The sequence below is a fragment of the Polypterus senegalus genome, chromosome 2 (assembly GCF_016835505.1).
Source record: "Polypterus senegalus isolate Bchr_013 chromosome 2, ASM1683550v1, whole genome shotgun sequence".
Taxonomy (NCBI): domain Eukaryota; kingdom Metazoa; phylum Chordata; class Cladistia; order Polypteriformes; family Polypteridae; genus Polypterus; species Polypterus senegalus.
Genome location: NC_053155.1, coordinates 76,078,666 through 76,091,952, shown reverse-complemented (window position 1 = coordinate 76,091,952; position 13,287 = coordinate 76,078,666). Strand labels below are relative to the sequence as shown.

The window sequence follows — 13,287 nt, the reverse complement described above, 5'->3', positions numbered from 1 at the left end:
AAGATAACTTAATAAATTCATCCACGTCTATCTGTATTGAAGTGGAATGTGTTGCTCCTTCCCTGACCGTAACACATTCTTTCTGCATGTTCTCTGGACAGTTGAGGACATACTGTTAGCGTCACTACGTTTGTGGCGTTCAGTGAAGATAAGAAAGTACATGAATCTTAATTACGTCGTTGGAACGGCCATAAGATATACTTCAAGGGTAGTTCAAGCCCTAAATACCACCCTGATCACACCCGTGATGACTGACCCTCATGTCTGCCCGGTTTGGCTCCAGCTCCCTGTAGCCCTGAACTGCACTGTCTGGGGACAGAAGTCAGGAATGATGATCAGTTTTGCTGGGTTGTTTCATTGTAATTAAAACTGGAAACATTTAAACATCATTTCATTAACAAGCAGAATAAGTTATGGCCAAGCAAAGTGGGTTTTCTTACATAAAATACCACAGAAATGGACGCATTCGTCAGCACTTGTTTTGACTTTGTGTCCACATGTCCACTGTCCAGTGACAGGGAGCTGAAGCCTACCTAAGGGGATGAGATGGCAGGTCTTCACTGGGCTCACACACTCACACTGCTGCATGTCTGTCCAGCTAAGCCAGTGGGAGGACATTGTACAAAACCCCACAGGAGACACTAACCGGGATGGCAACTGAATTCATTGCAATGGCTTTGTAAAGCTGCAGCCAGGCCTCCATACTGCCACTCAATCTAGGTTTACCTGCCGTTCAATTCTACACTTGACATTATCAAAAGAATCAGGCACGCAGAGCGCCTCGAGCTATTATCAAAAGAGCTGCCATGTAATTTTCTTGTGAGAAATGTCAGTTTCCCATGAAACTTTTCTTTTGGCTTCTGATCAATTCCAGACTCTTAACCTAGGCAACTGTTCACCTGGCACTTGAAAGGCTTAAACAATTACCACACGAAGAAGTGCAAACAATCAACTGTTGGAGCTTGTGCAACACGGGGAAGTGCATTTACGTGCCAAGTACGAGGTGTGAGAGGAATGTCTTCTCCAAATGCAAATAAACCATTTGAGCCTGCAGCACTGGCGACAGCCGGGCTCAAGCTCTTCAGAGGCCATCACGTTTTCTTCTCAGATACAGTGGTGTGAAAAACTATTTGCCCCCTTCCTGATTTCTTATTCTTTTGCATGTTTGTCACACAAAATGTTTCTGATCATCAAACACATTTAACCATTAGTCAAATATAACACAAGTAAACACAAAATGCAGTTTTTAAATGATGGTTTTATTATTTAGGGAGAAAAAATCCAAACCTACATGGCCCCCTGTGTGAAAAAGTAATTGCCCCCTGAACCTAATAACTGGTTGGGCCACCGTTAGCAGCAATAACTGCAATCAAGCGTTTGCGATAACTTGCAACGAGTCTTTTACAGCACTCTGGAGATATTTTGGCCCACTCATCTTTGCAGAATTGTTGTAATTCAGCTTTATTTGAGGGTTTTCTAGCATGAACCGCCTTTTTAAGGTCATGCCATAGCATCTCAATTGGATTCAGGTCAGGACTTTGACTAGGCCACTCCAAAGTCTTCATTTTGTTTTTCTTCAGCCGTTCAGAGGTGGATTTGCTGGTGTGTTTTGGGTCATTGTCCTGTTGCAGCACCCAAGATCGCTTCAGCTTGAGGTGACGAACAGATGGCCGGACATTCTCCTTCAGGATTTTTTGGTAGACAGTAGAATTCATGGTTCCATCTATCACAGCAAAACAACCCCAGACCATCACACTACCACCACCATATTTTACTGTTGGTATGATGTTCTTTTTCTGAAATGCTGTGTTCCTTTTACGCCAGAAGTAACGGGACATTTGCCTTCCAAAAAGTTCAACTTTTGTCTCATCAGTCCACAAGGTATTTTCCCAAAAGTCTTGGCAATCATTGAGATGTTTCTTAGCAAAATTGAGACAAGCCCTAATGTTCTTTTTGCTTAACAGTGGTTTGCGTCTTGGAAATCTGCCATGCAGGCCGTTTTTGCCCAGTCTCTTTCTTATGGTGGAGTCATGAACACTGACCTTAATTGAGGCAAGTGAGGCCTGCAGTTCTTTAGACGTTGTCCTGGGGTCTTTTGTGACCTCTCGGATGAGTCGTCTCTGCGCTCTTGGGGTAATTTTGGTCAGCCGGCCACTCCTGGGAAGGTTCACCACTGTTCCATATTTTTGCCATTTGTGGATAATGGCTCTCACTGTGGTTCGCTGGAGTTCCAAAGCTTTAGAAATGGCTTTATAACTTTTACCAGACTGATAGATCTCAATTACTTCTGTTCTCATTTGTTCCTGAATTTCTTTGGATCTTGGCATGATGTCTAGCTTTTGAGGTGCTTTTGGTCTACTTCTCTGTGTCAGGCAGCTCCTATTTAAGTGATTTCTTGATTGAAACAGGTGTGGCAGTAATCAGGCCTGGGGGTGGCTACGGAAATTGAACTCAGGTGTGCTACACCACAGTTAGGTTATTTTTTAACAAGGGGCAATTACTTTTCACACAGGGCCATGCAGGTTTGGATTTTTTTTCTCCCTAAATAATAAAAACCATCATTTAAAAACTGCATTTTGTGTTTACTATGGCCTTGAGGCACACATACACAATATAAAACAATATTAGCAAAAAAACTACATTATAACAAAAATAAAAATTCAAAATCAACAATAAAAAGCAAGATGTCCTTAAACCAGGAAAGAAACCCTGGCTGAATCATAACAATGTGATTTCTAGGTATACAATAGAATTTATTTTTGTATAGTCCATAATCACACAAGAGGCTATGTGATGCCGTGTCACAAAAGGCCACTCGCAATAAATAGCATCCAAACTGTGTAAAATTATGTTTGTGAAAGAAATCCATTTCTGAGGACTTTTCTTTAAGTTCTAGTTTATATTTATTTTTTTGTATTTAGTGCAATCCCTTAAATTTAGTCATAAGTTTATTTCCTTCACATTTCAGACTTTGGCTATGTTCTACACTTTTGTATTATCTTTAAATTCTCTGACACCTGATTAAATTGTCCAGAATTTATGTGGGAAAAATACACCTGGTCACAACAATGCAACTGTGCTAAGACTTCATAGAAAGGATCGGAAGTCTTTGCATTGATCCAGGAGCCTTGTCATGCCTTGACATGCACTTTTCTGGATGCACGAGAAAAATAATGGCATTATCTGACAGTTGAAGGATCGCTCAGATAGCTGCAGTGGCTTTCATTGTGACATTACTCTTTACCCTAATGGATAAGTCAATGTCCACCTAAATTGAAGCTAATATTTGAACCAACGTATGATCTTACATTTTAAACTTACACGCTACAAAAAGACTTGCTTACCAAACCTGTTCCAGAAGTTGTTTTTTTAAATATGGCCTTCAAAAATTGCTTTAGTATGAAATTTCCGTTAAGCCTCCATAGACATTCTGGTTTAATGAAAGCACACCAGATGTACATGACTGGACCGCAGACCACCAAAAAAAAATAACCAATTAAAAGAAAGACATAGGCCTCACAATCAACATGGAAAATGTGAAACAATAATGAATGTGCCACCTTCCCTAAATGCCGTTTAGAGTGAGCAGCAGACTGGAGCCTTTAAACAGTTGTGCCCACTTCATTGCAGGCCTCTCAGCAAGGGTGCAGCCATTTTTGAGAGCCCACGGCATGTTGATTAGCATGTCCAAGTCAGAATTTCACTGTACTCTCTCCACGTGACAATAATGTCACCATAAACCTATAAATGAAACGGATGTTAAAGTGCAAGGCCGTTTGGACTCGCTGCAGGAATTAGGCTCATACAAGCGGACCACTTTAAAGGAGGAACATCAATGCCTGACTTAACTGAGAGGATTACCTACTGTAACATCTGGGCGAAACACTTGATCCTAGAGACTGGAAAGACCTTATCATGATCTATCAGCTGAATCATTGTACAGTGGCAGCATGAATTCATATCTCTGGACTCTCACTTTGATTCTTATTTCACATTATTATGGTCACAACAAACTACACTACACTACACTACACTACTTTAGCCTGAAGAACTTGGCTCACTCCATAACTCTTCACAGTCACCAAAAGGACTTCTTATTTTAACTAAACTCTAATGGGTACAACCACCACACCCTCACAAACAAAAATGAAACTGGCAAAAACAGGATTAAAATATCAACAGCCAGGAGCGTGAGAAATACAAAGAAATAACAAGCAGAGGCAAGTGCAAAATATCACAAATTACTAAGAAATGACAGGCAAAAGATCAGAATACCTGATGATCTTACCTTGACATGCTTTCATTGTGAGGAAAAACCAGAACCACCGCGTCCAACGAGTCACATGACCATGTCCTACAACATCACATGCAGACCCATGTGGCCATTTTGGACACCTTGTATGATTTAAACATCCAGTGGACGTGACTGAGCTTCACATTAAGCTGACACTAAGCAACCAATACGAGATGATTAAAAACACATAAACAAAGTCAATATGTAGAAGAGACTAAAGAAAGAAAACTACACAACCACTGAAACATTTGTGGTACAGACAGACAGACAGACAGACACGCAGAGGGACCCCCATCATGGACCCAATAGGCCCCAGCTCATTGACATTAGTATGAACGCCACATCTGGGGACATTGGACAGCTGTCAAGCGGAAATGAAAATAGAAAATGGTCTGTGCTTCACAGCTGCCACCACTCCTTCACCATGAGGAAATGTGGTGAGACAAACAATACAGAATAAACTGTTGTATTTATTTTATTTATACCTTTGGTGTGGCCTTCTACACATGCAGTTGCCACAAATGGAATGACATGACAGAGTGAATTTTTACTTTACATATTTGTAGTTTGCTTATCATGAGCTGGATTTATGCCACAGCCCGGGTCCTCCACATTATTATTTACTTATGAGCGAATATCGATTGCTTGTTTTCACAGAGATCTTCCTGCAGGGAGAATGGCTGACAGAGTCCTCTTTAAGCCTCTTTACCATTATCCCTGAAATAATGTGAACATGTTGAACGGTGACTAGTGACCGAAGGCAGCTGTAGGGACAGCAAGCTAAGTATTAGCTGTCACAGCGTGAAGTGCATGAAGAAAAACATCAATTATGGTGACAGTTGTTCAGAGGTGGACTATGACAGCATAATAGATTCTAGTTCTAGTGCTAATAAAGCATACCAAGGTGATGATTTTGCTAAAATGGTGAACTGTGACATCATTTCTGAATGTACATGGGGTGGCATATGTGTCTTGCTACTTCCAAAGGTGCTGTTCATTAATCTCCAGCGTACAAGACAGATGTATCTGCTACAGATGATCCCATATAGAATTTCAGTCTCTTCATAAGTGACAGCATGTTAGATGCTGTGTGGCTCAGTCACAACTCCAAGTGACCCAGCAGCATAAACTGAAACCAAATTACACAGCACGCATGTGGTCCAATGTCAGTCGTGTTGAGCTGCTGGCTATCTTAGCTATCTTAGCAAATCTTCCATATCAAGGTGTAATTCCAGGGTCAGGGTGGCATGGTGCCACATTGGTAGCTCTGCTGCCTTCAGTAAGGAGACCAGGGTTTGAGTCCCATGTCCTCCCTGCGTGAAGTTTGTATGATCTTCCCAAGTCTCTGAGGGTTTCCTCCGGGTACTCCACTTTCCTACCACTGTCCAAAGAAATGCAGGTTAGGTGGACTGGTGAAACTAAATTGGCCCTAATATGTGGTTGGTGTGTGGGTTTGCACTGCGACTGACTGGCACCCTGTCAAAGGCTTGTTCCTGCCATATGCCCTATGCCAGCTGGGATAGGCTCCAGTAGACCCCCATGACCCTGTGCAAGACTAAGCAAGTTAGAAAATGAAATGAAATTCTAGAGTCACCAAATGTCCCATTGTTTTCTGTGAGAGTCTCATTTTTATGTAATGTGTCACGTTTAATGCATTGCATCCTGGAATTTTACAAAATATCCCATTTTTTTGCCCAAAACCTGAATGTGGACTGCAACAACTGCTTTTCAATTTAATATACATTTTTACAATGCAGATGAAGCCCCAAAATGAATCTATATTAATCTATATCTAATATGCCCACTTCATTACTGGAAATCTGGTCGGCCTACATAATTCAGAAGCCAGAAGTTGAAACGTGCTGGTCAACAAAACTTTTATTTGAAACACCTCATGGAAAGCACATCACGAGTGACAAACGCTTCAGCTTACTTATCAGGTGTTTATATTGTTTTGACAACAGCTTACCTGTCACTTAACAAAATGCTATTTGGAAAATTAAACTATTCTTTGGTGCACTGAATAAAAACATTTATGATTTACATATCTGACCAGAAGTTTGTTGATGAAGAATCACTTATGGTGTGACAATGAAGTTAAGAGTACTCGGTGCCATTACTGAGGTGGCTGTGTCTTTACTGAATAATATGTGACAGTTTAGTGATAGCTGCACAAAAAGTGCCCAGGAGTCTGCAAACTGATGAAAAACTAAATCTGCTTGATTATTTTTTTAAATTATTTATTTTTCTTTTAATTTTTTTCTTACATTTTTTTGTGAAAATACCTAAAACCATTTTTTCCTTCCTCACTCATTCCCTCTGTTTCAAACTCTCACACTCCCTTTTGTTTTTAACATTTGACTTGGTACACTGTCTCTGCTGAGGGATTTACTTGCTGCTCTTGTGTTGTTAGAACCTTAGATCAATCTAGACGAGAATACGCCATTCAGTCTAACAAAGCTTGCCAGTCCTATCCACTAAATTCTTGTAAAAAATATGAAAGCAAGTTTTGAAAGTTCCTAAAGTCCTACTGTCTACCACTCTACTTGGTAGCTTATTCCAAATGTTTATCGTTCTTTGTGTAAAGAATAACTTCCTAATGTTTATGTGAAATTTACCCTAAACAGGTTTCCAACTGTGTCCCTGTGTTCTTGATGAACTCATTTTAAAACAACAGTCTCGATCCGCTGTACAAATTCCCTTCATAATTATAAACACTTCAATTATGTCACCTCTTAATCTTCTTTTGCTTAAACTGTATAGGCTCAGCTCTTTTAATCTTTCCTCATAATTCATCCCCTGTGTGTGATCTGATGGCTATCATTTTTAAGCTTTGACATTGCTCTCTCTCTTTCTCTCTATATGTATATGTATATATAGCATAAGGGTGTTCATATGTGCACTTGGCACCAGGACACCCTAGGCCTCAGGCCGATGATCGACTTTGTGGTCGTCGCCGGACTTGCGCCATATGTCTTGGACACTCGGGTGAAGAGAGGGGCGGAGCTGTCAACTGATCACCACCTGGTGGGAAGATGCCGGTCAGACCTGGTAGGCCCAAACGTGTTGTGAGGGTCTGCTGGGAACGGCTGGCAGAGTCCCCTGTCAGAAGTAGCTTCAACTCCCACCTCCGGCAGAACTTCAACCACGTCCCGAGGGAGGTGGGGACATTGAGTCCGAATGGGCCATGTTCCGTGCCTCTATTGTTGAGGCGGCTGACCGAAGCTGTGGCCGCAAGGTGGTCGGTGCCTGTCGTGGCGGCAATCCCAGAACCCGTTAGTGGACACCGGCGGTGAGGGATGCCGTCAAGCTGAAGAAGGAGTCCTATAGGACTTTTTGTCCTGTGGGTCTCTGGAGGCAGCTGATAGGTACCGCAGGCCAAGCGGAACGCAGCTTCGGTTGTTGCTGAGGCAAAATCTCGGGCATGGGAGGAGTTTGGAGAGGCCATGGAGAACGACTTTGGACGGCTTCGAGGAGATTCTGGTCCACCGTCCGGCGTCTCAGGAGGGGGAAGCAGTGCAGTGTCAACACCGTATATGGTGGGGATGGTGCGCTGCTGACCTCTCGGTCGGTGGGAGGAGTACTTCGAAGACCTCCTCAATCCCACTAACATGCCTTCCAATGAGGAAGCAGAGCCTGGGGACTCTGAGGTGGGCTCTCCCATCTCTGGGACTGAAGTCACCGAGGTGGTCAAAAAACTCCTTGGTGGCAGGGCCCCGGGGGTGGATGAGATACGCCCGGAGTTCCTTAAGGCTCTGGATGTTGTAGGACTGTCTTGGTTGACACGTCTCTGCAACATCGCATGGACATCGGGAACTGTGCCTCTGGATTGGCAGACCGGGGTGGTGGTCCCCCTCTTTAAAAAGGGGGACCGGAGGGTGTGTTCCAACTATAGAGGGATCACACTCCTCAGCCTCCCTGGAAAAGTCTATTCGGGGGTTCTGGAGAGGAGGGTCCGTCGGATAGTCGAACCTCGGATTCAGGAGGAACAGTGTGGTTTTCGTCCTGGTCGCGGAACAGTGGACCAGCTCTTCACCCTTAGCAGAGTCCTGGAGGGTGCATGGGAGTTTGCCCGACCGGTCTACATGTGTTTTGTGGACTTGGAAAAGGCATTCGACCGTGTCCCTCGGGAATCCTGTGGGGGTGCTCGGGAGTATGGGGTACCGGACCCCTGATAAGAGCTGTTCGGTCTCTGTACAACCGTGTCAGAGCTTGGTCCGCATTGCCGCAGTAAGTCGAGCCCGTTTCCAGTGAGAGTTGGACTCCGCCAGGGCTGCCCTTTGTCACCGATTCTGTTCATAACTTTTATGGACAGAATTTCTAGGCGCAGCCAGGGTGTTGAAGGGGTCGGTTTGGTGGACTCAGGATTGGGTCACTGCTTTTTGCAGATGATGTTGTCCTGTTTGCTTCATCAGGCCGTGATCTTCAGCTCTCTCTGGATCGGTTCGCAGCTGAGTGTGAAGCGGCTGGGATGAGAATCAGCACCTCCAAATCCGAGAGCATGGTCCTCAGCCGGAAAAGGGTGGAGTGCCCTCTCAGGGTTGGGGGAGAGATCCTGCCCCAAGTGGAGGAGTTCAAGTATCTCGGGGTCTTGTTCACGAGTGAGGGAAGAATGGAGCGTGAGATCGACAGGCGGATCGGTGCGGCATCCGCAGTGATGCGGCTCTGCATCGGTCTGTCGTGGTGAAAAGGAGCTGAGCCGTAAGGCAAAGCTCTCAATTTACCAGTCGATCTACGCTCCTACCCTCACCTATGGTCATGAGCTATGGGTAGTGACCGAAAGAACGAGATCGCAATACAAGCGGCTGAAATGAGTTTCCTCCGCAGGGTGTCTGGGCTTTCCCTTAAAGATAGGGTGAGAAGCTCAGTCATCCGGGAGGTGCTCAGAGTAGAGCCGCTGCTCCTCCACATCGAGAGGAGTCAGATGAGGTGGCTCGGGCATCTTATCAGGATGCCTCCTGGGCGCCTCCCTGGTGAGGTGTTCCGGCACGTCCAACCGGGAGGAGGCCCCGGGGAAGACCCAGGACACGCTGGAGGGACTATGTCTCCCGGCTGGCCTGGGAACGCCTTGGGATTCTCCCGGAAGAGCTGGAAGAAGTGGCCGGGAGAGGGAAGTCTGGGCCTCTCTGCTTAAGCTGCTGCCCCCGCGACCCGACCTCGGATAAGCGGAAGAGGATGGATGGATGGATGGATATATATATATATATATATATATATATGAGACTGAGTCACTAGGTATGTCACAATACACAGATGGTGGTCACAAGCATGCACCACAACTGTCTAAGCTACAACTGAAAATTGTGTACAGGCAGTGACCATCTTAATTAAGCTATTAATGTCCTTTGCCTTTTTTTCCTTTGTTCCTCAGGTGTCCACTCTGAATAGTTTGGGTATTGCTTGAAAAATGCAACTTGGTGGAAGTACGACTTCCCACATCAGCGAGGATGCCTTGCTGTTGCCTGAACTGAAGCAAGTTCTTCAGGACCTGGAGAGTCTACGACAACAGCAAATCTCTGAGCTGGAACGAGTGGCAAAGTCATTTGAAAGAGCTTTACTAGGAGCACAAAGGCAGGAGCAATACTTGTTGAACAGGGTAGAGCAGGAGCACCGCGAGACAAAGCGCAGACTGGAGCAACTGCAGAAGGACAATGAAAGGGCTCTGAAGCTCAGCTTGGCTCAGATTGATGAGAAACTGCAGTGCATCTCCCGGCTAAATGGAGAGGTGAAGCAAAATCTAGATAGAAAAAACAGTTTAAAAGAGAAACTAGAAGAGCTGCTGCCACGCAATGTGACCTTGAACTTGAAGCGTGTGAGTTTCCATCCTCATCCTGACCCTGTTTCGGTCCTCGGGGAAATCAAAATCCAAACAGAAACTTTACACCTCTCCATACCAGCTATTGGAGGAATACAAAAAAAGAAGAGAGACTTTTCAAATTCTAAAGAGATTCCTGAGGAAAAGAATCAGAAAGGGACCCTTGGTGACCCTCAAGGAAATAACTGTATATGGAAAAGCACAGAATGCAGTGCTCTGGAAATGGGCAAAGGTGTAAGAGAAATGCTAAGTAGACAAGTTTCAGGTCAAAGTGACGATCTCAAAGAATCTCACTCTGGGATCACACGGATTGTGAGGAAGATCAAATTGTCTCCAAGAGATGATGCAGGAGAAGCACAGCTTACGATGCCAACACAGGAAAGTCAAGATCATTTTCAGGTTAAACAGGAAACAACTGGCATTGCTCATGTCAATGGTCTCCCAGCGAAGACTCCACCTTTAATGGGATTGGACTGTAATTTAGAAGGCAATGGCTCATTGAGAAAGGTGGGAGGTTTGAGCCAAAGGAAAGTGGACAGGGGGGCTCTAAAGTATTCCCATTTGTCCATTGAGCCTCAGCTTGACAACGTGGAGCCTGAAGGATACTCCACTACCGGGCAAAATGGGATTAAAGATGACAAGACAGATGAGAAGGTTCTAAGTAGTAACAATTGCCTGGGACTGGATTCAGACTTATTTCAGGCCATTCCAGCTTTACTAAGTGATGGAGAATCAGAGCAGGAATTTGAGGAAGAGGGAGACATGAACATAACATCATCTAGCATAACAAAGGACGAGGACTCTTCTTTTTCTTTTCGAGATTTAGCCATATTATCAAGCCGTCTGCCATCTGGTCGACAGGCTAAGCCTCCAGTTCATCCTGTCCACTGGAGGTCTGTAGAATCTGTTATCAGTCCTAATTTCCAGAGAACAGGGAGCTTGGCTGAGATAGGCACTAACATTGAGAAGACTGCTCAACAGGCAATGATCGGCCCAGAAAAGAAAAACTTCAGGGTAACGTCATCCACAATTTCACAGAAAGACGGAAGTTCTGTGAATTCTGAGGCAGAGAACAGATCTAGTTTCAAAGATGCAGTTTCCACCAAGGCAAAAGGGTGGCCTACAGGAAAGCAGTCCACATCCATGAACGTTCAAGCCACTCCAATCAGTAAGAGCTGTTTAGACCTGTCCCTAGGTGACACATCGACATTAAACACTTTCAAAAACTCAGATAACTCCGAGAACCCGGCAGGAGAAACCCCAGAAAGATTCATGAGGGTGCCATCCCCTACCGACAGTATTGATTCATCCTACACTTTCATTGTCAGTTCTCCCAGGGATTACAATAGCATCTCATGTCACGCAGTAACGGGACATCGTCTGTCCAAATCAACAGTTGACCTTTCTAGAAGAGGTCCACCTCTAATAGAGACCAGAGATCATGAACAAAGAAGGAAAGAAAGTGGGAAGGAAGTGAAAAGAGGAAACAAAGTTGATTTAGCTGTGAGGAAGTTCACCAAGAAGCATGTGTCAGGTCAAAGACTGAATATGCACACTTCTCAGGGTGAACTGTCAGATAAGCGTTCATCTCGAGCGCCGTTCAAAAGCAGCTGTCACGTTTTCCGAAGCCCTCATAGATCTTTTTCCAGATCAGTCTCCATGTCAGCAATTGAAGTTCAGCCAAAATATGAAAATGGATCTGTGAAGATCCGTGCATCCCAGGCAGTCAGGGGAAAGCCATGGTTGTCAAGAACAAAAACAAAGGACACAAGTGCACATGTGGAGAAGGACATAAAGGAGGAAACTGGCAAAAGAAATATGGAAGACCAGGGAGTTTTGATTATGCAGTTTGGAAAACTCGGTTCAGGTCGTGCTGAGCTGAGTCTTCCAAGTGGGATGTATGCAACGTCACAAGGACAGCTTTACCTAGTCGACTGTGGTAATTCACGAGTACAGGTGACAGACGCACGAGGTAATGTCCTCCAGCAGATAACAGTCCAGAAGAATGAAGCATTGCCTAACCGTGACCGCAACTACCGGAATTATTTTGATGTTGCTGTTAACAGAAAAGGTCTGGTCGCCCTAAGCTGTGCAGCAGAGCGAACGCTGCTGATATTTAACAGACACGGCCGCCTTCTTCAGGCCTTTGGAGGAGGACGGGATGACTTGGATGCCCCAAGGGGAGTTGCTGTCAATTATCATGATGATTTTATAGTAGCTGACATGCGACGTGGTACTCTCACTGCTCTTCGGCTAGAAACGAGTACAGGGCGCAGGCTGGACCGTACTGTAGTCCCTGGTTTCAATAAGCCTTACCTAGTGGGTAGCAATCTGACCTCAGGACTAATAGCTGTGACAGAAAGGGGCAAGGAGGATGAAGGTGGGGCATGTGTCAAAGTGCTGGGACCTGACTGGAATACCATCAGGGTCCTGGGCCTCAATGCAAATTTTGGACCTGTGCTGTCTTGTCCTTGGGGTGTGTGCATAGACATGGAAGGTAACGTTCTGGTGGCAGACTGGAGTAAGGAACACACAGTCCTGATTTATCCTCCGCAAGGAAAAGGTCGACCATTGATAACTCAGGGGCTGAGTAGCCCCAGAGGCCTTGCTTTGTTGCCAGATGGACAACTTGTGGTAGCTGACAGCATGCATAATTGTATTAAAATATTTCAGTACAATTAAAAAAAAATGCTAAGGTGTATTATATCGTTTTCACAGAATGGTGTGATTGTTCCAAATAAATAAATTAAGGTGTAATATTCCAGTAATATCAGAATTTTTTATATCACAATAAGTTTTAGAAAGCCTAAAAGCCACCTTGTGTGTGTCAGGTCTGGGTGAGGTCAGAAATCATGTTCATAATGGCAATGGAGCAGAAAATCATACAGAAACACTACTTCTGATTTAATTAACGAGGGAAACACAAAATGTGCAATCTCGATCATAGCTTTTGTACTCTAATTCAGCAATTTGAAAGAGATTATTAAGGTGGTGGCCTGGTCACAATCTCTTTGGAGTTGACAGGTTCTCTTGATGTCTGAAGGTTTTTTCTGAGTACCTTCTTTTTCTTTCTCATCTTAGACATTGCAGATACGCTAGCCCAGTGGTTCCCAGCCTGGAGACCACAGAGAAATGGGGAAAATAAAAATCATACGATTTTATTATTTAAAAAGGTTTA

The 13,287-nt window shown here is 44.4% G+C and overlaps 1 protein-coding gene across 1 annotated transcript in view; it reads left to right on the top strand.

Moving 5' to 3' along the window:
- Positions 1 to 12,857, top strand: part of LOC120523064 — a 17,302-nt gene extending 4,445 nt beyond the window's left edge. The window contains exon 3 of the mRNA XM_039744020.1: positions 9,666 to 12,857. Within this exon, the coding sequence (XP_039599954.1) occupies positions 9,702 to 12,791 (3,090 nt within the window). The 5' untranslated portion in view covers positions 9,666 to 9,701 and the 3' untranslated portion in view covers positions 12,792 to 12,857. The remainder of the gene's footprint in view (positions 1 to 9,665) is intronic.
- The last annotated feature ends 430 nt before the right edge of the window (positions 12,858 to 13,287 follow it).